A 22,051-nucleotide genomic window follows, 5' to 3' on the forward strand; every position below is an offset into this window, starting at 1 on the left:
GATTACCATCCGAGTTGCCGTCGGGGAAGTGGCTCAAATAGCCTTGGCTATCACTTCCTTTTGACGGCCGTGATAGTCAAGTGGATTAAGGCGCCCTGTAGTTACCAGTTGCGTTGCTCCTGGGAGTATGGGTTCGAGTCACTTCTGGGGTGTGAGTTTTCATTCGCATATAGTCCTGAGGACCATTCAGGCTTGTTCGCATTTGTGTTCCTCACGTGTGCCCCAAAGAATGAGGTGATTTGGTGAAATGCTATGCCCAAGATTACCATCCGAGTTGCCGTCGGGGAAGTGGCTCAAATAGCCTTGGCTATCACTTCCTTTTGACGGCCGTGATGGTCAAGTGGATTAAGGCGCCCTGTAGTTACCAGTTGCGTTGCTCCTGGGAGTATGGGTTCGAGTCACTTCTGGGGTGTGAGTTTTCATTCGCATATAGTCCTGGGGACCATTCAGGCTTGTTCGCATATATATATATATATATATATATATATATATATATATATATATATATATATATATATATATATATATATAAATATATATATATATATATATTATATAAATACAGTATATATAAAATATATAATAAATAATGAAAAGAACCTAACCTGATGGTTTATATAAAAGTGATATAGACCAACAGAAATATAGCATCTTACTCAATATGGCTTCAGACCCCCAAAATCACCATTTATATGGTGCATGTAGCTCTTGACAAACGTTGAGTACTCTATGTTTTACTTGTTGACTTGCCTGTGGGTTAAAAAAACCTAACTACTTGTTATAATATATATATTTACTCTGTAAACTGTAAGACATCATGACTGTCTTTTCCCAATGGTGTAGTGGGTTAAGACACTCGCCTGGCGTTTCGCGAGCGCTTTGTCCTGGGTTTGTATCCTGGCCTTGGAAGATTTACTGGGCATCAACCCTTAACTATGGCCCCCCCCCTGTTTACCCAACAGTAAAATGGGTACCTGGTTGTTTATGGATTTGGTGGGGTCATATTCTGGGGAACATAGGATTAACGACTTGCTTGAAACACTATGCGTGCTAGTGGCTGTACAAGAATGTAAAAAGTCTTGTATATATAAATAAAAATATAAAATCTATGTACAGTTTTCAAAGTCTGTACACATAATATTTACCTTTGTTTTTAAGCTCTCTATATGGTTAAGGTGATTAGTCACATCATTGTCAGCAGCAAAGACACTCTGAATAATATGATTCCCTCAATCCTCTGAAAGAAACAAAATGACAGTATTTACATAATTTACATTGATTTGTTTTCAATTTTGATGATTGTGTAAATATATATTAACTAATGTTGTAATACATGAATAACGCTATTATGTATTGCATGTAAGAATTTTTCAGATATTGATATATTTACATAACGAATAATGTATTGTGATATATAAGTTGCCCTAATAGAAATGTATTAATTGTTGAAAAATAAAAATTTATCTTACAAAAAAAGGAAAATTAATTAAGAATTGTACCTTCCAACTTTTTCATATCGGAATAACTTTTTGTTGCCATCAATATGTATGGCAAATGGGTTAGTATGACAAGCAGGGCACACGGTCTTATTGTAGCTTTGGACATTTGCAAGTTCATACTGCATAAATCTCCACTCCTGGAATGTTCTTTTAGCAGCTTCAAAGTTGATGCAACCATCCTGAAATATATACTGAATATAGAATTTGCATGGATTAGCCCCATATATTGGGGGAGTGGGTAGCACAAGTTATAGTGCAAGATTTTACAACTACGTTCCCAGCCTAATACTGGGAACCTTGTTCCCAGCCTAGTGCTGGGAACCTAGTTCCCAGCACTAGGCCCAGATGTGGCTAAGCCATGCAAGTAGCATGAGTTAGCCATATATATTGGGGGAGTGGGTAGCACAAGTAACAGTGCAAGTTTGAAGAACTATGTAGGAAACTATAAGGATGAAATTAATGCTTTTTAGTTTTACTTTTGAATAATGTTTTGAACAGCTGGACAGCTTTTAATTCAATAAAGAGTTTACCAATTAGGAGCAATAACCAATTATTTTATTTGCATAGAGAGTTTGCACAGATTTAGTTTGACTCGGGGGATATCAGAGAGATATTGATTTCTGGTGTGGTGATTATGGGATCCTTTACATCTATCAAGGAAGAGTTTCAGATCAGGATGTGCATTTAGGAACAAGGTTTTGTACATGTAAGTGGCACAAGAGAATGTGTGGAGTGGGTTCATATTTTTATGTATTATTATATATACAGTTTAATGTATACAGGTACTTACATTACATATATAAAATTAATAAATACTTACTCTTCCATTATGAGAGCCAAGGGCTTGGAGCGCTATTAACAAGGATTTCATTGATAAACCTGGACTGTTCCTTTTAAAGAAATGCCAGTTGTTCAGGAGTTTGGTGCTGAAGAATGTGTTACTTTTCCTGGCTGATGAGCAGAAGTATCCACCATCATACAACATCTTAGCATCTGCAGGAAGGCTGTATCCACACTCTTGACACTCAAATATGGGCAGATAAAGGTCATACCTGCCTAGAAAGCTTAGTTTTAGTATTTATTCCTAAAATAAAGCAGCTTATTTTGAATCTTTTGTAAAACTCATCTCCATCACTGAATGGATATGTTTGTGTGTCTCAAAGATTGAAGTCCACATGCTTGGGTATGGGTATCGTCACTAGAACTTCAGTGATGCTACTATATTCAGTGATGCAAATACTCATAGACTTATGTGTTCAAACTTAATATTAAATAAAATATACCTGAGAGCATTATGAAAGTACACATGATGTCAGAACTCTTTACGTTAAGGTTACAGTCTTTACAGTTACAGGAAATTTTTGGCACAGGAACTGGCACAACAGGTTCTGAATAAGAAAATAATAATAAACTTAGCAAAGATTGCATATTTAAATAATATTCAGTAAGTCAAATGCCATAAAAATTGAATTGCTTATTGAGTAAAAAAATTATTTATTTTTTTCTTTCAATATTTTGGTACTTATATTGTAAAGGCTTGGTAAAAAGAAAAGTTTTCATATGTAAATAATTTTTTGGTTTACATACGCCAGTCAGTAAATGTCCCATTAAGGTCAACAGTCACAGTTGGTGGCAATGCTTCATAATATCCACTGGCCCAGGAAAACCTATCATGGAATGGGTTTAAAAAATGTTTTTTCATATCACAGTGGTAGTAGAATAGGCGATGACAATCTTCACATTTGATGCTGGCTTCAAGCATATATTTGAAGCATTTTGTGTCTGTCAAATGAAAATATTTGAAAACATATGTTCAAAAATATCGCATCTTTGTCAAAAAAGACTTTTGTTCAGTTTCAGATCATGCAGAATTAGGAAAAAAATATGGTCTATAAGTATACATAAACATTTTTCATTAGTGATAAAATGCTTCAGGTATATTTAAAACGAAGTATCCACTCTCTATTCAAAAAATATAACTAAAAAAAATGCAAATATAATAAGTTGTAATGTAAACTGATATGCTGATGTAAATAGACAATATGCTTATAAGTATTGTGTATGTACCTTCAACTGGAACAGCGTGCCTACACACCTCCCACTCAAATAGAACTGACCGACTTTCTTCCCAAGAAATTTCAGCCTTCATTCTTCTTTGCTGCCATTGAGAAATCTTCACTTGCGATTCTTGGATTTTTTTTTATTTCTGCAGCAAGTTCGGCAGCGGCTGAAATAATTATACTTTAATTATAATCTTACACTGATTTTTAGACTATCTTCTTTAGCTATTTTAAATTTTACTCAAACTATAAGTCAATATTTTGACCCAAAAATATTTTTATATATAAATTTAAATAATTTTATATAAATATACAGTATTTATAATTTATAATAATATTTTTACAAATGTGTTTATAATATTACCCCTTTATCCATTTATCTACAACCTTATTTATTCATCTATCTATACACCCTTGACAGGACATTTGCATCAGGAATGACTATGAAAATGGCCTAAGGGTCTTTATAAGGCATTTAACTGAAGCCTACTATGATCCACCCTACATACATCAAGGACTCAAGTCCTTTCCCCTGCAATTTCAGAGAGGATAGCCATATATGATATTATATATATATATATATATATATATATATATATATATATATATATATATATATATATATATTTATATATATATATATATGGAGTTTTTTTTTTAATAATAACAAATGTGACATACCATCAAAGTTTTCAGGTAACACTTCAACAGCAGCAGCACCGGGAGACTCTGCAATTACAGAATTGCCATTGCCAGGCAATAAATTAAGGTATATATATATATATATATATATATATATATATATATATATATATATATATATATATATATATATATATATATATATATATATATATATATATATATATTAAATATGACCGAAAAATAAGATTAATAATTCTAACACGAATTTTCTCAATCTTTCGTACATTACGCTTCACTGTTGGAGGTAAATCAAAAATCAATTCTCCAAAATTCATTTTTATTTCTAGTCTGACGCGACACGGGCGCGTTTCGTAAAACTTTTTACATTTTCAAAGACTTTAGTTCACAAATACACAACTGATTAGAACTTACGTATCTCCGATTTTATATCTACATTTGAGTGAGGTGGGAGGGGTGATGTGGCATTAACACAAGACAGAACAAGAGGGGATATTAATAGGGTATTAAAAGTATCAACACAAGACAGAACGCAAACAATGGGTATTGAATAGAAGTGTTTGTAGAAAGCCTACTGGTCCATATTTCTTGATGCTTCTATATTGGAGCGGAGTCTTGAGGTGGGTAGAATATAGTTGTGCAATAATTGGCTGTTGATTGCTGGTGGTGACTTCTTGATGTGTAGTGCCTCGCAAACGTCAAGCCGCCTGCTATCGCTGTATCTATCGATGATTTCTGTGTTGTTTACTAGGATTTCTCTGGCGATGGTTTGGTTGTGGGAAGAGATTATATGTTCCTTAATGGAGCCCTGTTGCTTATGCATCGTTAAACGCCTAGAAAGAGATGTTGTTGTCTTGCCTATATACTGGGTTTTTTGGAGCTTACAGTCCCCAAGTGGGCATTTGAAGGCATAGACGACGTTAGTCTCTTTTACAGCGTTCTGTTTTGTGTCTGGAGAGTTTCTCATGAGTAGGCTGGCCGTTTTTCTGGTTTTATAGTAAATCGTCAGTTGTATCCTCTGATTTTTGTCTGTAGGGATAACGTTTCTATTAACAATATCTTTCAGGACCCTTTCCTCCGTTTTATGAGCTGTGGAAAAGAAGTTCCTGTAAAATAGTCTAATAGGGGGTATAGGTGTTGTGTTAGTTGTCTCTTCAGAGGTTGCATGGCTTTTCACTTTCCTTCTTATGATGTCTTCGATGAAACCATTGGAGAAGCCGTTATTGACTAGGACCTGCCTTACCCTACAGAGTTCTTCGTCGACTTGCTTCCATTCTGAGCTGTGGCTGAGAGCACGGTCGACATATGCGTTAACAACACTCCTCTTGTACCTGTCAGGGCAGTCGCTGTTGGCATTTAGGCACATTCCTATGTTTGTTTCCTTAGTGTAGACTGCAGTGTGGAAACCTCCGCCTTTTTCCATGACTGTTACATCTAGAAAGGGCAGCTTCCCATCCTTTTCCATCTCGTAAGTGAAACGCAGCACGGAACTCTGCTCAAATGCCTCCTTCAGCTCCTGCAGATGTCTGACATCAGGTACCTGTGTAAAAATGTCGTCAACATACCTGCAGTATATGGCCGGTTTCAAGTTCATGTTGACTAAGACTTTTTGCTCGATGGTACCCATGTAGAAGTTTGCAAACAGGACACCTAGGGGAGAACCCATGGCGACCCCATCTACTTGCTTATACATGTGCCCATCCGGGCTCAAGAAGGGTGCCTCTTTAGTACAAGCTTGGAGTAGTTTCCTCAGAATATTTTCTGGTATGTCAAGAGGAGTACAGGCTGGATCACGATACACTCTGTCGGCTATCATTCCGATTGTCTCGTCCACAGGTACGTTGGTAAACAGCGATTCTACGTCCAACGAGGCTCTTATCCCTGTGGCCCGTGTGCCCCGCAGTAAGTCAACAAATTCCTTTGGAGACTTCAGGCTGAAGGCGCAAGGAACATAAGGAGTCAGCAGGCCGTTGAGTCGCTTCGCCAGTCTGTACGTGGGTGTGGGTATCTGGCTAATGATTGGCCGAAGTGGGTTTCCAGGCTTGTGCGTCTTGACATTTCCATACGCATATCCAGGTTTATATTCCCCAATGATCTTTGGCAGGTGGAGTCCGGATTTCTTGGCGTTAACAGTTTCGATCAGTTTGTTGACCTTTGCTTTTAATTCGGCTGTAGTGTCCTTCGTTACCCTTTGGAACTTAGTTTGGTCAGAGAGTCTGATGTTTATTTTCGCCAGATATTCGTCTTTTTTAAGAATGACATATATTGGCGACTTGTCACCTCTCCTGACAACTATCTCCTTGTTCTCACGAAGGCTTTTAGCTGCCGCTTTAAGCTCGGGGGACAGTATGGTGCTTCTGTAGTTGCCTCGATTCTTTCCTCCTTCTGCAATAAGTTCTGCTTGTAAGGTATCTTTGGTAGTGACCTTCTTTTGTGTCTCGAGGTATGCAGTATATATACTGCAGGTATGTTGACGACATTTTTACACAGGTACCTGATGTCAGACATCTACAGGAGCTGAAGGAGGCATTTGAGCAGAGTTCCGTGCTGCGTTTCACTTACGAGATGGAAAAGGATGGGAAGCTGCCCTTTCTAGATGTAACAGTCATGGAAAAGGGCGGAGGTTTCCACACTGCAGTCTACACTAAGGAAACAAACATAGGAATGTGCCTAAATGCCAACAGCGACTGCCCTGACAGGTACAAGAGGAGTGTTGTTAACGCATATGTCGACCGTGCTCTCAGCCACAGCTCAGAATGGAAGCAAGTCGACGAAGAACTCTGTAGGGTAAGGCAGGTCCTAGTCAATAACGTCTTCTCCAATGGTTTCATCGAAGACATCATAAGAAGGAAAGTGAAAAGCCATGCAACCTCTGAAGAGACAACTAACACAACACCTATACCCCCTATTAGACTATTTTACAGGAACTTCTTTTCCACAGCTCATAAAACGGAGGAAAGGGTCCTGAAAGATATTGTTAATAGAAACGTTATCCCTACAGACAAAAATCAGAGGATACAACTGACGATTTACTATAAAACCAGAAAAACGGCCAGCCTACTCATGAGAAACTCTCCAGACACAAAACAGAACGCTTTAAAAGAGACTAACGTCGTCTATGCCTTCAAATGCCCACTTGGGGACTGTAAGCTCCAAAAAACCCAGTATATAGGCAAGACAACAACATCTCTTTCTAGGCGTTTAACGATGCATAAGCAACAGGGCTCCATTAAGGAACATATAATCTCTTCCCACAACCAAACCATCGCCAGAGAAATCCTAGTAAACAACACAGAAATCATCGATAGATACAGCGATAGCAGGCGGCTTGACGTTTGCGAGGCACTACACATCAAGAAGTCACCACCAGCAATCAACAGCCAATTATTGCACAACTATATTCTCCCCACCTCAAGACTCCGCTCCAATATAGAAGCATCAAGAAATATGGACCAATAGGCTTTCTACAAACACTTCTATTCAATACCCATTGTTTGCGTTCTGTCTTGTGTTGATACTTTTAATACCCTATTAATATCCCCTCTTGTTCTGTCTTGTGTTAATGCCACATCACCCCTCCCACCTCACTCAAATGTAGATATAAAATCGGAGATACGTAAGTTCTAATCAGTTGTGTATTTGTGAACTAAAGTCTTTGAAAATGTAAAAAGTTTTACGAAACGCGCCCGTGTCGCGTCAGACTAGAAATAAAAATGAATTTTGGAGAATTGATTTTTGATTTACCTCCAACAGTGAAGCGTAATGTACGAAAGATTGAGAAAATTCGTGTTAGAATTATTAATCTTACTTTTTCGGTCATATTTAATAATATATGTCTACAGGAAAGACTGCTACCAAAATATACTAATATATATATATATATATATATATATGTCGTACCTAGTAGCCAGAACGCACTTCTCAGCCTACTATGCAAGGCCAAATTTGCCTAATAAGCCAAGTTTTCCTGAATTAATATATTTTCTCTATTTTTTTCTTATGAAATGATAAAGCTATCCATTTCATTATGTATGAGGTAAATTTTTTTTTATTGATGTTAAAATTAACGTAGATATATGACCGAACCTAACCAACCCTACCTAACCTAACCTATCTTCATAGGTTATGTTAGGTTAGGTAGCCGAAAAAGTTAGGTTAGGTTAGGTTAGGTAGGTTAGGTAGTCGAAAAACAATTAATTCATGAAAACGTGGCTTATTAGGCAAATCGGGCCTTGCATAGTAGGCCGAGAAGTGCGTTCTGGCTACTAGGTACGACATATATATATATATATATATATATATATATATATATATATATATATATATATATATATATATATATATATATATATATATATGCCAATATATATATATATATATATATTTGGGGTATTTAAATACTCCGAAATTACCATCTCTTTTAAGGGTCTGAGCTGGTGGTGGAGCGGGTTAAGGCGTACCTGTTATGCCAGTTGCTGGAAGGCTTCTGTGCTGGCTAGGGTTCGAGTCTCCTGGTGGGAAAGTGTTCTAAAGTTATATATATATATATATATATATATATATATATATATATATATATATATATATATATATATATATATATATATATATATATATATATATATATATGATCGATGTTCCCTTCGGGAATCTTAATTTTAAGATAAATAGGAAAACCAGGGATATACTGAACATCTTGTTTCAGATTCTTTACTTTTAAATGCATAACGTTTCGAATACTTCTCGTATTCATCATCAGATCTAAAAGAAAAAACAGAAATCACAATCAAATAACTAGTAAACAAAGAACTCATACTGAATATAATTGCCTCTCAAAGAAAGGAAAATGCTTAAAAACAAAACACTTAAGCGCACTTAAAGTGATCAATACAAATAAAACTTATTAACTGTCACATATATAAAAGCTAATTTAAAAATCCATTAAACTACAAGACGAAATTTATAACTACTAAAACAAACCATTCTATTAAACTTACGTGAAGTGATCAGAAGTGAAACTTCATGCCTAACACATAGATACTAAACACTATAACAAATATTCATATAATGACTACAAATCTACAAAAAATGTATATAAAATACAAACAGAATAAACAACAATTATAAAGTTCTAACCAAAATCTTATAAAAACTCAAATATTAAATAAAATTAAATACCAAAAAATGTATTATATATTCTAAATAAAAGATTATAATAATGTACAATGTCAAGACTTGAAATAAGTAAGAAAGGGCAAAGACATGATAAACTAAACAAAATTATAATAAAATTAAACTTCCAGAATGAACTATAAATCAAATTACAGGGCCTACTGTGCACTATACAGTGTACAATTGAACAGCTGAAAGGTTGCTATTTAACAGAGGCCACAGCTCCTTTATATATAAGGATTCCATTGCTCTCAAATCTGACTGGCCATTTATACAAGTGTCCAGAATTTTAAAATCAGATTCCAGCAGAGAATGATTAAACTCATAACAATGGTTTCTAATCTCCGAAAATGCTGGTTTAGACAATGGTAATCCAGTCCTAAAAGATAATCCCCGGTGCTCAAGTATCCTAATCTTAAAGTTCCGAATGGAACTCCCGATATATCCAGCATTACAGCTGGAACAATTATACATATATACGACATTTGAGCACAAGGGGGTAGGCACTTTATCTTTAAACTTAAAATAAGAGCCTATGGTATTTGTGTTGACAAAAATAAATCTAAAGTCTACTTGAGGATAACAAAGCTGCAAAGCTGTCTCCTCAAACGACTCCTTACAGAAAAACTAATAGTGCCATAAAATGGTAATTTAATATATTTAAGATCCCTTTCTACTGTAGTAATCCTACACGATGGGTGAAACTTCTTATTTAAGAAATTCCTTATAAAGGTATAAACCATATGCAAAGGATAACCATTATTTGAAAAAAATTTCACAAGAAAATTAATTTCTTTATCAAAGTTATTCCAATTTGAACATAAAACAAAGGCCCTATTCAGTAGTGTTAATTGCATTTTTCTTAAAAATATCAGGAACAAAAGAATTAAAATTTAAACCTAAACCAGTAAAAGTTGGTTTCCTAAAAACATTAGTGTTGAACCCATTAAGGTTATTCACTTTTACATCAAGAAACGACAATGAATTGTCCACTTCACACTCTGCAGTAAAACGTATATTACTATGTTGTGCATTAAGATAGTCTCTAAATTTCTCAATATGACATTGGTCCTTGAATAACAAAAAAGTGTCATCTACATATCCCCTGTACAAGACTGGTTTAAAGGCCAAAGGACAATTATCAAGCCAATTTATTTCATGAAAACTCAAAAAAGCATTAGCCAGTGCAGGACCCAAAGGAGACCCCATTGCTACTCCGTCAATTTGTTTATAATATTTATTATTAAACATAAAGACAGAGTCTTTAACCGCTATTTCTAACAGCCGTCTGAATATTTTACTACAAAATCCAGACACTAAGTTAGTGTCAGCAAATAATTGATTTACACAGATATCAATGGTTTCTAACAAAGGAATATTAGTAACAAGTGATTCAACATCGAAACTGGCCATTATAGTTGGGAACTCAAAATTTAAAGAGGAAAGTTCTTTTACAAAATCCTGAGAATTTCTCACAGTAAATTCATTATGCGTTAATGGATCTAATATTGGAACCAGAAACTTTGCCAGTTTATAATTAAAAGTGCCAATCGCTGATAAAATAGGACGAATCGGTATACCTGTTTTATGAACTTTAGGTAACCCATATAAGATGCCTGGCTTAGAGCCAGTTGCAAGTAATTTTGTATAATCAAAAAGAGAGTCTTTCAGACTTCTTAAAACTCTATTTAGTTTATCCTCACATTTCAAAATATACGAAACAAGGTCAATATCAACTAACGTAAATTTAGAGGGGTCTTCTAACAACCTTTCAATCTTATTCACATACTCTAACTTGTCCAAAACCACTATACCCCTACCTTTATCTGGTCTAGTAATACAAATACTCCTATCATTCTTTAAGCCATTAATACAATCCAATTTCCTTTTGTCAAAAGGAGGGAATGTAGATTTATATTTACCAAAGTCATTAAAGACTTCATGTGCTAAGGAAGAAACAGTACTGATGATATTGGTCCAACTATAATTTGTACCAGTCCTTAGGGTACAAGTTTTCAATGTATTGCATAACCGCTCAAAACCTAAAAAAATGATTAACAAATTTAGGTTTTTTACACGTCAACCCGAAGTCTAACCCCAGAGAGAGAAGTTCTTTCTCAATGGGAGACTTAATTCTATTTGAAAAATTGAAAACCACCTTATCAGGGTCCACCGAATTAAATGAAGGTATACCCAAGTTCCGCAATTTCTTCCCGTGAATAAGTCTACATTTTTCAACCCTTTTATCATTATAATTTTCATATTTACATTTTAAGGATGCAAAATCAACAAAGGAAACCAAGATCTTGAATTTCTCCAAGTTCACGTGCAATTCACTTTTCAACATATTTACCCGCTTCTGCTTTTCAGAAATTTCAAAGTCCAACAATCTTAATAACCAAGAATTATATTCACTTGTTAACGCAAATTTGTCGGAATACACTTTAAACCTGAGGAATCTTGGGACCAAACGATGCGCCTTACAGGTTTGTAGAAATTCCAAATCCAAGTGAGCCTTCTTAACTGCGAAATCCACTTTTTCTATTTTTCTGTATAAAGTAACTACAGGTCTTCCGTATCGTTTTAATGAAATATTTATGATCGATGTTCCCTTCGGGAATCATAATTTTAAGATAAATAGGAAAATCAGGGATATACTGAACATCTTGTTTCAGTTTCTTTACTTTAAAATGCATAACGTTTCGAATACTTCTCGTATTCATCATCAGATCTAAAAGAAAAAGCAGAAATCACAATCAAATAACTAGTAAACAAAGAACTCATACTGAATATAATTGCCTATCAAAGAAAGGAAAATGCTTAAAAACAAAACACTTAAGCACACTTAAAGTGATCAATACAAATAAAACTTATTAACTGTCACATATATAAAAGCTAATTTAAAAATCCATTAAACTACAAGACGAAATTTATAACTACTAAAACAAACCATTCTATTAAACTTATGTGAAGTGATCAGAAGTGAAACTTGATACCTAACACATAGATACTAAACACTATAACAAATATTCATATAATGACTACAAATCTACAAAAAAATGTATATAAAATACAAACAGAATAAACGACAATTATAAAGTACTAACCAAAATCTTATAAAAACTCAAATATTAAATAAAATTAAATACTAAAAAATGTATTATATATCCTAAATATTATTTAGGATATATAATTTATATATTATAATAATATATATATTATTTAGGATATATAATACATTTTTTGGTATTTAATTTTATTTAATATTTGAGTTTTTATAAGATTTTGGTTAGTACTTTATAATTGTCGTTTATTCTGTTTGTATTTTATATACATGTTTTGTAGATTTGTAGTCATTATATGAATATTTGTTATAGTGTTTAGTATCTATGCGTTAGGTATTAAGTTTCACTTCTGATCACTTCACATAAGTTTAATAGAATGGTTTGTTTTAGTAGTTATAAATTTCGTCTTGTAGTTTAATGGATTTTTAAATTAGCTTTTATATATGTGACAGTTAATAAGTTTTATTTGTATTGATCACTTTAAGTGTGCTTAAGTGTTTTGTTTTTAAGCATTTTTCTTTCTTTGATAGGCAATTATATTCAGTATGAGTTCTTTGTTTACTAGTTATTTGATTGTGAATTCTGTTTTTTATTTTAGATCTGATGATGAATACGAGAAGTATTCGAAACGTTATGCATTTTAAAGTAAAGAAACTGAAACAAGATGTTCAGTATATCCCTGGTTTTCCTATTTATCTTAATATATATATATATATATATATATATATATATATATATATATATATATATATATATATATATATATATATATATATATATATATGTCGTACCTAGTAGCCAGAACTCACTTCTCAGCCTACTATTCAAGGCCCGATTTGCCTAATAAGCCAAGTTTTCCTGAATTAATATATTTACTATAATTTTTTTCTTATGAAATGATAAACCAACCCTTTTCTCTATGTATGAGGTCAATTTTTTTTTATTGGAGTTAAAATTAACGTAGATATATGACCGAACCTAACCAACCCTACCTAACCTAACCTAACCTATATTTATAGGTAAGGTTAGGTTAGGTAGCCAAAAAAAGCTAGGTTAGGTTAGGTTAGGTAGGTTAGGTAGACGAAAAAACATTAATTCATGAAAACTTGGCTTATTAGGCAAATCAGGCCTTGAATAGTAGGCTGAGAAGTGCGTTCTGGCTATTAGGTACGACATATATATATATATATATATATATATATATATATATATATATATATATATATATATATATATATTATATATATATATATATATGTGTGTGTGTGTCGTACCTAGTAGCCAGAACGCACTTCTCAGCCTACTATGCAAGGCCCGATTTGCCTAATAAGCCAAGTTTTCATGAATTGTTTTTTGACTACCTAACCTAACCTAACTTTTTCGGCTACCTAACCTAACCTATAAAGATAGGTTAGGTTAGGTTAGGTAGGGTTGGTTAGGTTCGGTCAAATATCTACGTTAATTTTAACTCCAATAAAAAAAAATTGACCTCATACATAATGAAATGGGTAGCTTTATCAATTCGTAAGAAACAAATTAGAGAATATATATTAATTCAGGAAAACTTGGCTTATTAGACAAATCGGGCCTTGCATAGTAGGCCGAGTACGACGTTCTGGCTACTAGGTACAACATATATATATATATATATATATATATATATATATATATATATATATATATATATAAATATATATATATATATATATATATATATATATATATATATATATATATATATATATTAGTATATTTTGGTAGCAGTCTTTCCTGTAGACATATATTATTAAATATGACCGAAAAAGTAAGATTAATAATTCTAACACGAATTTTCTCAATCTTTCGTACATTACGCTTCACTGTTGGAGGTAAATCAAAAATCACTTCTCCAAAATTCATTTTTATTTCTAGTCTGACGCGACACGGGCGCGTTTCGTAAAACTTATTACATTTTCAAAGACTTCACAAATACACAACTGATTAGAATTTGCGTTTCTCTGATTTTATATCTACATTTGAGTGAGGTGGGAAGGGTGATGTGGCATTAACACAAGACAGAACAATAGGGGATATTAATAGGGTATTAAAAGTATCAACACAAGACAGAACAGAAGCAATGGGTATTGAATAGAAGTGTTTGTAGAAAGCCTATTGGTCCATATTTCTTGATGCTTCTATATTGGAGCGGAGTCTTGAGGTGGGTAGAATATAGTTGTGCAATAATTGGCTGTTGATTGCTGGTGTTGACTTCTTGATGTGTAGTGCCTCGCAAACGTCAAGCCGCCTGCTATCGCTGTATCTATCGATGATTTCTGTGTTGTTTACTAGGATTTCTCTGGCGATGGTTTGGTTATGTGAAGAGATTATATGTTCCTTAATGGAGCCCTGTTGCTTATGCATCGTTAAACGCCTAGAAAGAGATGTTGTTGTCTTGCCTATATACTGGGTTTTTTGGAGCTTACAGTCCCCAAGTGGGCATTTGAAGGCATAGACGACGTTAGTCTCATTTAAAGCGTTCTGTTTTGTGTCTGGAGAGTTTCTCATGAGTAGGCTGGCCGTTTTTCTGGTTTTATAGTAAATCGTCAGTTGTATCCTCTGATTTTTGTCTGTAGGGATAACGTTTCTATTAACAATATCTTTCAGGACCCTTTCCTCCGTTTTATGAGCTGTGGAAAAGAAGTTCCTGTAAAATAGTCTAATAGGGGGTATAGGTGTTGTGTTAGTTGTCTCTTCGGAGGTTGCATGGCTTTTCACTTTCCTTCTTATGATGTCTTCGATGAAACCATTGGAGAAGCCGTTATTGACTAGGACCTGCCTTACCCTACAGAGTTCTTCGTCGACTTGCTTCCATTCTGAGCTGTGGCTGAGAGCCCGGTCGACGTATGCGTTAACAACACTCCTCTTGTACCTGTCAGGGCAGTCACTGTTGGCATTTAGGCACATTCCTATGTTTGTTTCCTTAGTGTAGACTGCAGGCTGCCTTTTCTAGATGTAACAGTCATGGAAAAGGGCGGAGGTTTCCACACTGCAGTCTACACTAAGGAAACAAACATAGGAATGTGCCTAAATGCCAACAGTGACTGCCCTGACAGGTACAAGAGGAGTGTTGTTAACGCATACGTCGACCGTGCTCTCAGCCACAGCTCAGAATGGAAGCAAGTCGACGAAGAACTCTGTAGGGTAAGGCAGGTCCTAGTCAATATCGGCTTCTTCAATGGTTTCATCGAAGACATCATAAGAAGGAAAGTGAAAAGCCATGGAACCTCCGAAGAGACAACTAACACAACACCTATACCCCCTATTAGACTATTTTACAGGAACTTCTTTTCCACAGCTCATAAAACGGAGGAAAGGGTCCTGAAAGATATTGTTAATAGAAACGTTATCCCTACAGACAAAAATCAGAGGATACAACTGACGATTTACTATAAAACCAGAAAAACGGCCAGCCTACTCATGAGAAACTCTCCAGACACAAAACAGAACGCTTTAAAAGAGACTAACGTCGTCTATGCCTTCAAATGCCCACTTGGGGACTGTAAGCTCCAAAAAACCCAGTATATAGGCAAGACAACAACATCTCTTTCTAGGCGTTTAACGATGCATAAGCAACAGGACTCCATTAAGGAACATATAATCTCTTCCCATAACCAAACCATCGCCAGAGAAATCCTAGTAAACAACACAGAAATCATCGATAGATACAGCGATAGCAGGCGGCTTGACGTTTGCGAGGCACTACACATCAAGAAGTCAACACCAGCAATCAACAGCCAATTATTGCACAACTATATTCTACCTACCTCAAGACTCCGCTCCAATATAGAAGCATCAAGAAATATGGACCAATAGGCTTTCTACAAACACTTCTATTCAATACCCATTGCTTCTGTTCTGTCTTGTGTTGATACTTTTAATACCCTATTAATATCCCCTATTGTTCTGTCTTGTGTTAATGCCACATCACCCTTCCCACCTCACTCAAATGTAGATATAAAATCAGAGAAACGCAAGTTCTAATCAGTTGTGTATTTGTGAAGTCTTTGAAAATGTAATAAGTTTTACGAAACGCGCCCGTGTCGCGTCAGACTAGAAATAAAAATGAATTTTGGAGAATTGATTTTTGATTTACCTCCAACAGTGAAGCGTAATGTACGAAAGATTGAGAAAATTCGTGTTAGAATTATTAATCTTACTTTTTCGGTCATATTTAATAATATATATATATATATATATATATATATATATATATATATATATATATATATATATATATATATATATATATATATATATATATATATATATATATATATATATATGCAAACAAGCCTGAATGGTCCCAGGACTATATAGTGTGAGTTTTCAGTTATATATATATATATATATATATATATATATATATATATATATATATATATATATATATATATGTATATATATATGTCGTACCTAGTAGCCAGAACTCACTTCTCAGCCTACTATGCAAGGCCCGATTTGCCTTCAAGTACAAGTTTTCATGAATTAATTGTTTTTCGACTACCGAACCTACCTAACCTAACCTAACCTAACTTTTTCGGCTACATAACCCAACCTAACCTATAGAGATAGGTTAGGTTAGGTTAGGTAGGGTTGGTTAGGTTCGGTCATATATCTACGTTAATTTTAACTCCAATGAAAAAAAATTGACCTCATACATAATGAAATGGGTAGCTATATCATTTCATAAGAAAAAATTTAGAGAAAATATATTAATTCAGGAAAACTTGGCTTATTAGGCAAATCGGGCCATGCATAGTAGGCTGAGAAGTGAGTTCTCGCTACTAGGTACGACATATATATATATATATATATATATATATATATATATATATATATATATATATATATATATATATATATATATATATATAGATATAGATAGCTAGCCAGAATGCAGTTCTTGGCCCTACTATGCAAGGCCAGATTTGCCTAATAAGCCAAGTTTTCCAGAATTTCAATATTTTTTCAAATGTTTTTCTTGTGAAATGATAAAGTTATTCATTTCATTATGTATGAGCTAAATTTTTTTAAATTTGAGTTAAAATTAATGTAGATATATGATCGAACCTAACCAATCCTACCTAACCTAACTTATCTTAACCTAATCTAAACTAACATAACTAAATCAATAATTTATGTTCTTAATATAATAAAATAATAATATTAAAAAAAAGGAAACAATTTATTGAAAATAAAAAGTCACTTGACCTATTAGGCCAATCGGTACTTGCATAGTAGGCCAAGAAGTGCGTTCTGACTACTAGGTATGACATATATATAATATATATATATATATATAATATATATATATATATATATATATATATATATATATATATATATATATATATATATATATATATATATATATATATATATATATATATATATATATATACACACACACACTGTATTTGCAACTTAGTCCTTGGTTACTATGGCAATGCATTTATATTTGTATCTCTCTAAAATAATTAGATAACATACCATTGATATTTTGGGGTATAACGTCTACAACAGAAACTGGAGGCTTCATTACTTCATGACTGCAAGGGAAAGGATTTGATGGTGTGCCTAGTAAGAGAAAAAAACAGTAAGAAATATATTACTATAACAAGTTATTTATAATTACATTTAAGAGCAGTTAGTGATTACATTTAACTGTTGACAATAATACTAATACCTAAAGCTCTGCTTTTTCTAGACGAAGTGCCAGTGTACATAATCGTCCGCCTTTTTGGGTTGTTATTTTGGGAATCATAAATTGCTCGAAGCCTTGTTATCTCCTCTTCAATCTCCTTCAATTTCTTTTGGTGTTGTAAATCTTGCACACTTTTATGCAACTCATCTGAACATAGATAAAGAACACAAAGTATTCTATGTAAAGCTGGAAAATGATATTATCCAACACAAATACGTGAAGTGTGTGAAAGCTGTATTTTAAATGCAGATGACATAAATTGCTCATTTGACAATATATGTTGGTAATCTTTACAACAATATGAAAGGGAGTAAAATATTTCCTTTAAATAAAATAAAATTAATCAATTATATGTTATTTATTTCCATATTAAACATTGTGAATAAAAATATAAGTGAGCTTACCATGTACAACAGGTATATGTTTTTTCTTTTCTGATCTCTTGATATTTGCCTGAGCCTGGCTTTCCGGCTGAGCTTTACGTTTGACATCAAAAAGCCTATAGCCACACTTGCAGACATGTTGATTAATGTTCACGATAATATTACATGAGGGACATAATCGCTGTAAAGCGTTTCTCAGGACTGAAAAATAAAGATAATTTGGGTTATGATAAACTGTGCAGTACAGTATAATTACATTATAATGTAGAACTACCAGAAGTCACACACAATATGGGAAATCATTCATATTTGAATGATCAAATAAATGAGCAAATGATGAATGAATGATTTGAATGAGCAAATCATTCAACACAAAAGACCACATGGATAGTGAAATCTGGATCCAAAATTATAATTTATATAGATGTGACAGAGTAATAAGGTCAGGTGGAAGAGTAGGTCTGTATATTAAAGAGGAAATGGCATGAACAGTGCTCCTGAACTCAACTAATTAGGTGGTAAAGGTACTTGGAATCAGGGTTGAAAATATAAATCTAATTATTATTTTAATATACAAACTGCAAGATGCAACAGTAGAGAAATTAACTGAGCAAATCCACAAAATAGAGAATATCCTTGATAACTTAACAAACCCAGTACCAGATATTATCTTCTTTGCAGACTTCAATCTGCCCATTTTAAAATGGGGAATAGTAAAAATAACATTATAGCAGGAAATCAACCTGGAAATAACAAACTACAGGTCAGAGAACTACTGAGATTCTGTGACAAATTCTCGCCCAGTCAGCAGATTACAGAACCAACTAGGAACGAAAACACGCTGGACCTGATATTTACAAACAATGATGAGCTAATCAGAGACATTACTGTCTCAAACACTACGTACTCGGACAACATTGAAGTGAAAACTAACATTAATATTGGTAGTAGGCCTAAGAGAAACAACAAGTGAGAAGGGTTATTCAATAAATCCAATTTTAATAATAATAATAAAAGGATAGACTGGGCAAAAATAAATGGGGAACTTACAAACGTTCAATGGGACGTGTTCTAAGTAAAAAACATCATACACAAAGAATAGAAAAAAACAGACTTCTGAAGCCTATGAAGTCTGTCTGAAACATGTTCCTTTGAGGAAAGCCAGAAAGAGGTCCAACGTAGAAAGAAAACGCAGGCGACACTACAAAAAAAGACAAAAAACAACGGAAATGATTAAGCAGACAACTTTTCATACAAAGAAGGAATAATTTAAACAGGGAGATTGTAGAAATAAAACAGAGAGTGAAGCATTCATATCAGATTGAAGAGAGGCAACTAGACAAAAAAGCAATTAAAGAAATAAAGGAAAACCCAAAATATTTCTTTATTTATGCTAAATCATAAGAAAATATCACTGCCAATATTGGACCTATTTGTATTAGTGAAGGTTCATACATTGAGGATGACAAATTTCTAATTTGTCATAACACTAATTTTACAATTAGTGAAATCCTAAAAAAGCTGTATGAGGATATGTTTAGCACTCAGATATATATGAGCATAACCATATAAAATCGAGTCCAAGAACAGTTAAAAGCTCTGTACCTCAAAATACAGTCCTTGCACCATTGCTTTCCCTTATTCTCATATCAGATATAGACTCATATACAAGGCACAGCGTTGTATCATCCTTGGCAGATGACACAAAAATCAGCTTAAATGACCTCTGCTGAAGATATTGAAAAACTACAAGTAGATACAGTATTAATAAAGTTTACAACTGGGCAGCAGAAAATAACATGATGTTTAACAGCGAAAAATTCCAGGTACTCAGATATGGTAAAAATGAGAACCTTAAACATAATACAGGGTACAACCCACAATCAAATTTGTCCATAGTAGGAAAGTGACATGTAAAGGACTTGGGAATAATAATGTCTGACGAACTAAAGTTTAGGGAGCATAACCAAGCAAATATTGTGGCAGCCAGAAAAATGAGAGAATGGATTACGAGAACTTTCAAATCCAGGATCCCATCACAATGGTTGTACTCTTCAAGTCACTTGTGTTGTCCGGTCTTGAGTACTGCTCAGTACTCACTTCCCCCTTCAGAGCAGGTGAAGATTGCTGAAATAGAGGGAATACAGAGAACATATGCAGCATGCATAGACTCGATAAAGCACCTAAATTATTGGAATCGTCTCAAAGCTCTACAAATGTACTCACTAGAAAGGAGACAAGAGAGATACCAAATAATATACACATGGAAAATACTGGAGGCCCAGGTCCCAAATCTACACAGTAAAATAACAACATACTGAAGTGAACAATATGGAAGAAAATGCAGAATATAACCAGTGAAGAGCAGGGGTGCCATAGACACAATCTGAGAGTACTGAATAAACGTCAGAGGTCTGCGGTTTTTCAACATTCTCCTAGCGAGCATAAGAAATATTGCCGGAACAACCGTGGACTTCTTCAAGAGAAAACTAGATAGTTTTCTCAAAGGAGTGCCGGACAAACCGAGCTGTGGTGGGTATGTGCGCCTGCAGGCCACTCCAAGCAACAGCCTGGTGGACCCAACTCTCACAAGTCAAGCCTGGCCTACTGCCAGTCTTGCTGAGTAAAAGAACTCCCAGAACCCCATCAAGCAGGTATTGATTGCACTTTAAATACTTAGTATAAGCAAAGATATTTAATGTCTGGTGAAGGATGGAGGGTAGGCAATCCAAGAGAGGAGGTGCATACTCTAGATGAAAGCAAACTAAGTAATACTTAATAAATATTCTAAATTGGAATTTTAGGTAATAATGTACAATCTTTGGATGACAAAACAACACATCAGAAAACGAAGATGCAATGATCTTTACGTCTGTCTGGGACAATTATCAAATTGTGTAATTAATATTTTTGTGAATCATTTGCTAATTATACTCTTAGCTAAATGGATACTATGTAGCATGAAAGACTGCTTCATACACTTTTCTGTCCTGAAAATTATGATAATTTGGGCTATCATAAAGTATGCAATATGATTAAAATATAGTACCGTGATAAAGGAATCCTAATCCTAATTATAATGAAACTTACTTGGATTTTTGGAATCCATTGTTGCAATGATCTCTCAGATATTCGACTGCATGAGAAACAATATCACTGGTTGAAATTGATGTTGGGCTGCTGTAAAATTTACCCAAAAGGTACAAAACTATTTAAAACCAGGCATAAAATTGAATCAGTTTAGATTAATTATATAAAACTACAAGAACAAGGTAGGATGCATACTTGCACCACCATCCAAAAACTGCAAAAGAGAGTTGTGACATGCAAATCTCATAAGCACTTTTTGTTTACATATTAACTTCTTGGCATTTTTTCAGTAATTAAACTGAGATAAAAATAAAATTAATACATGTGAAAATACAAGCAAAATATAACTGAAATTTGAACAATGAAACTTTACAGA

General features: G+C 33.9%; 2 protein-coding genes across 5 annotated transcripts in view; both read right to left on the reverse strand.

Annotated features, from left to right (window-relative positions):
- LOC123747981 (uncharacterized) overlaps positions 1 to 3,279 on the reverse strand; it is an 11,887-nt gene extending 8,608 nt beyond the window's left edge. For 3 of the 4 annotated variants that reach the window (XR_011230554.1, XR_011230553.1, XM_069336573.1), the window contains exons 1-4: positions 3,087 to 3,279; positions 2,320 to 2,555; positions 1,500 to 1,678; positions 1,146 to 1,237 (exon numbers count right to left, since the gene is read on the reverse strand). The gene's annotated coding sequence lies outside the window, so the exon portion shown is untranslated. The remainder of the gene's footprint in view (positions 1 to 1,145; positions 1,238 to 1,499; positions 1,679 to 2,319; positions 2,556 to 3,086) is intronic. The other variant, XM_069336574.1, reaches the window with a different exon arrangement.
- Positions 3,280 to 3,356: 77 nt separating this feature from the next.
- LOC138371619 (uncharacterized) lies at positions 3,357 to 21,766 on the reverse strand. The gene is made up of 6 exons (XM_069336575.1): positions 21,676 to 21,766; positions 18,607 to 18,786; positions 18,185 to 18,349; positions 17,989 to 18,075; positions 4,241 to 4,288; positions 3,357 to 3,726 (listed from the first exon to the last, which is right to left on the reverse strand). Exons 1-6 carry the CDS (start codon positions 21,692 to 21,694, stop codon positions 3,638 to 3,640), a joined length of 588 nt encoding a protein of 195 aa, XP_069192676.1. The 5' UTR covers positions 21,695 to 21,766; the 3' UTR covers positions 3,357 to 3,637.
- Between the last annotated feature and the right edge of the window lie 285 nt (positions 21,767 to 22,051).

The sequence above is a fragment of the Procambarus clarkii genome, chromosome 36, assembly GCF_040958095.1.
Source record: "Procambarus clarkii isolate CNS0578487 chromosome 36, FALCON_Pclarkii_2.0, whole genome shotgun sequence".
In the NCBI taxonomy this organism is placed as follows: domain Eukaryota; kingdom Metazoa; phylum Arthropoda; class Malacostraca; order Decapoda; family Cambaridae; genus Procambarus; species Procambarus clarkii.

Excerpts from the sequence above, each read along its gene's own strand:
- LOC138371619 (XM_069336575.1), bottom strand. Across the intron at positions 18,350-18,606 it reads ACATATACCTGTTGTACATG|ATGAGTTGCATAAAAGTGTG; the intron begins GTAAGCTCACTT and ends ATCTATGTTCAG. Across the intron at positions 3,727-4,240 it reads GTTACCTGAAAACTTTGATG|CCGCTGCCGAACTTGCTGCA; the intron begins GTATGTCACATT and ends TAATTATTTCAG.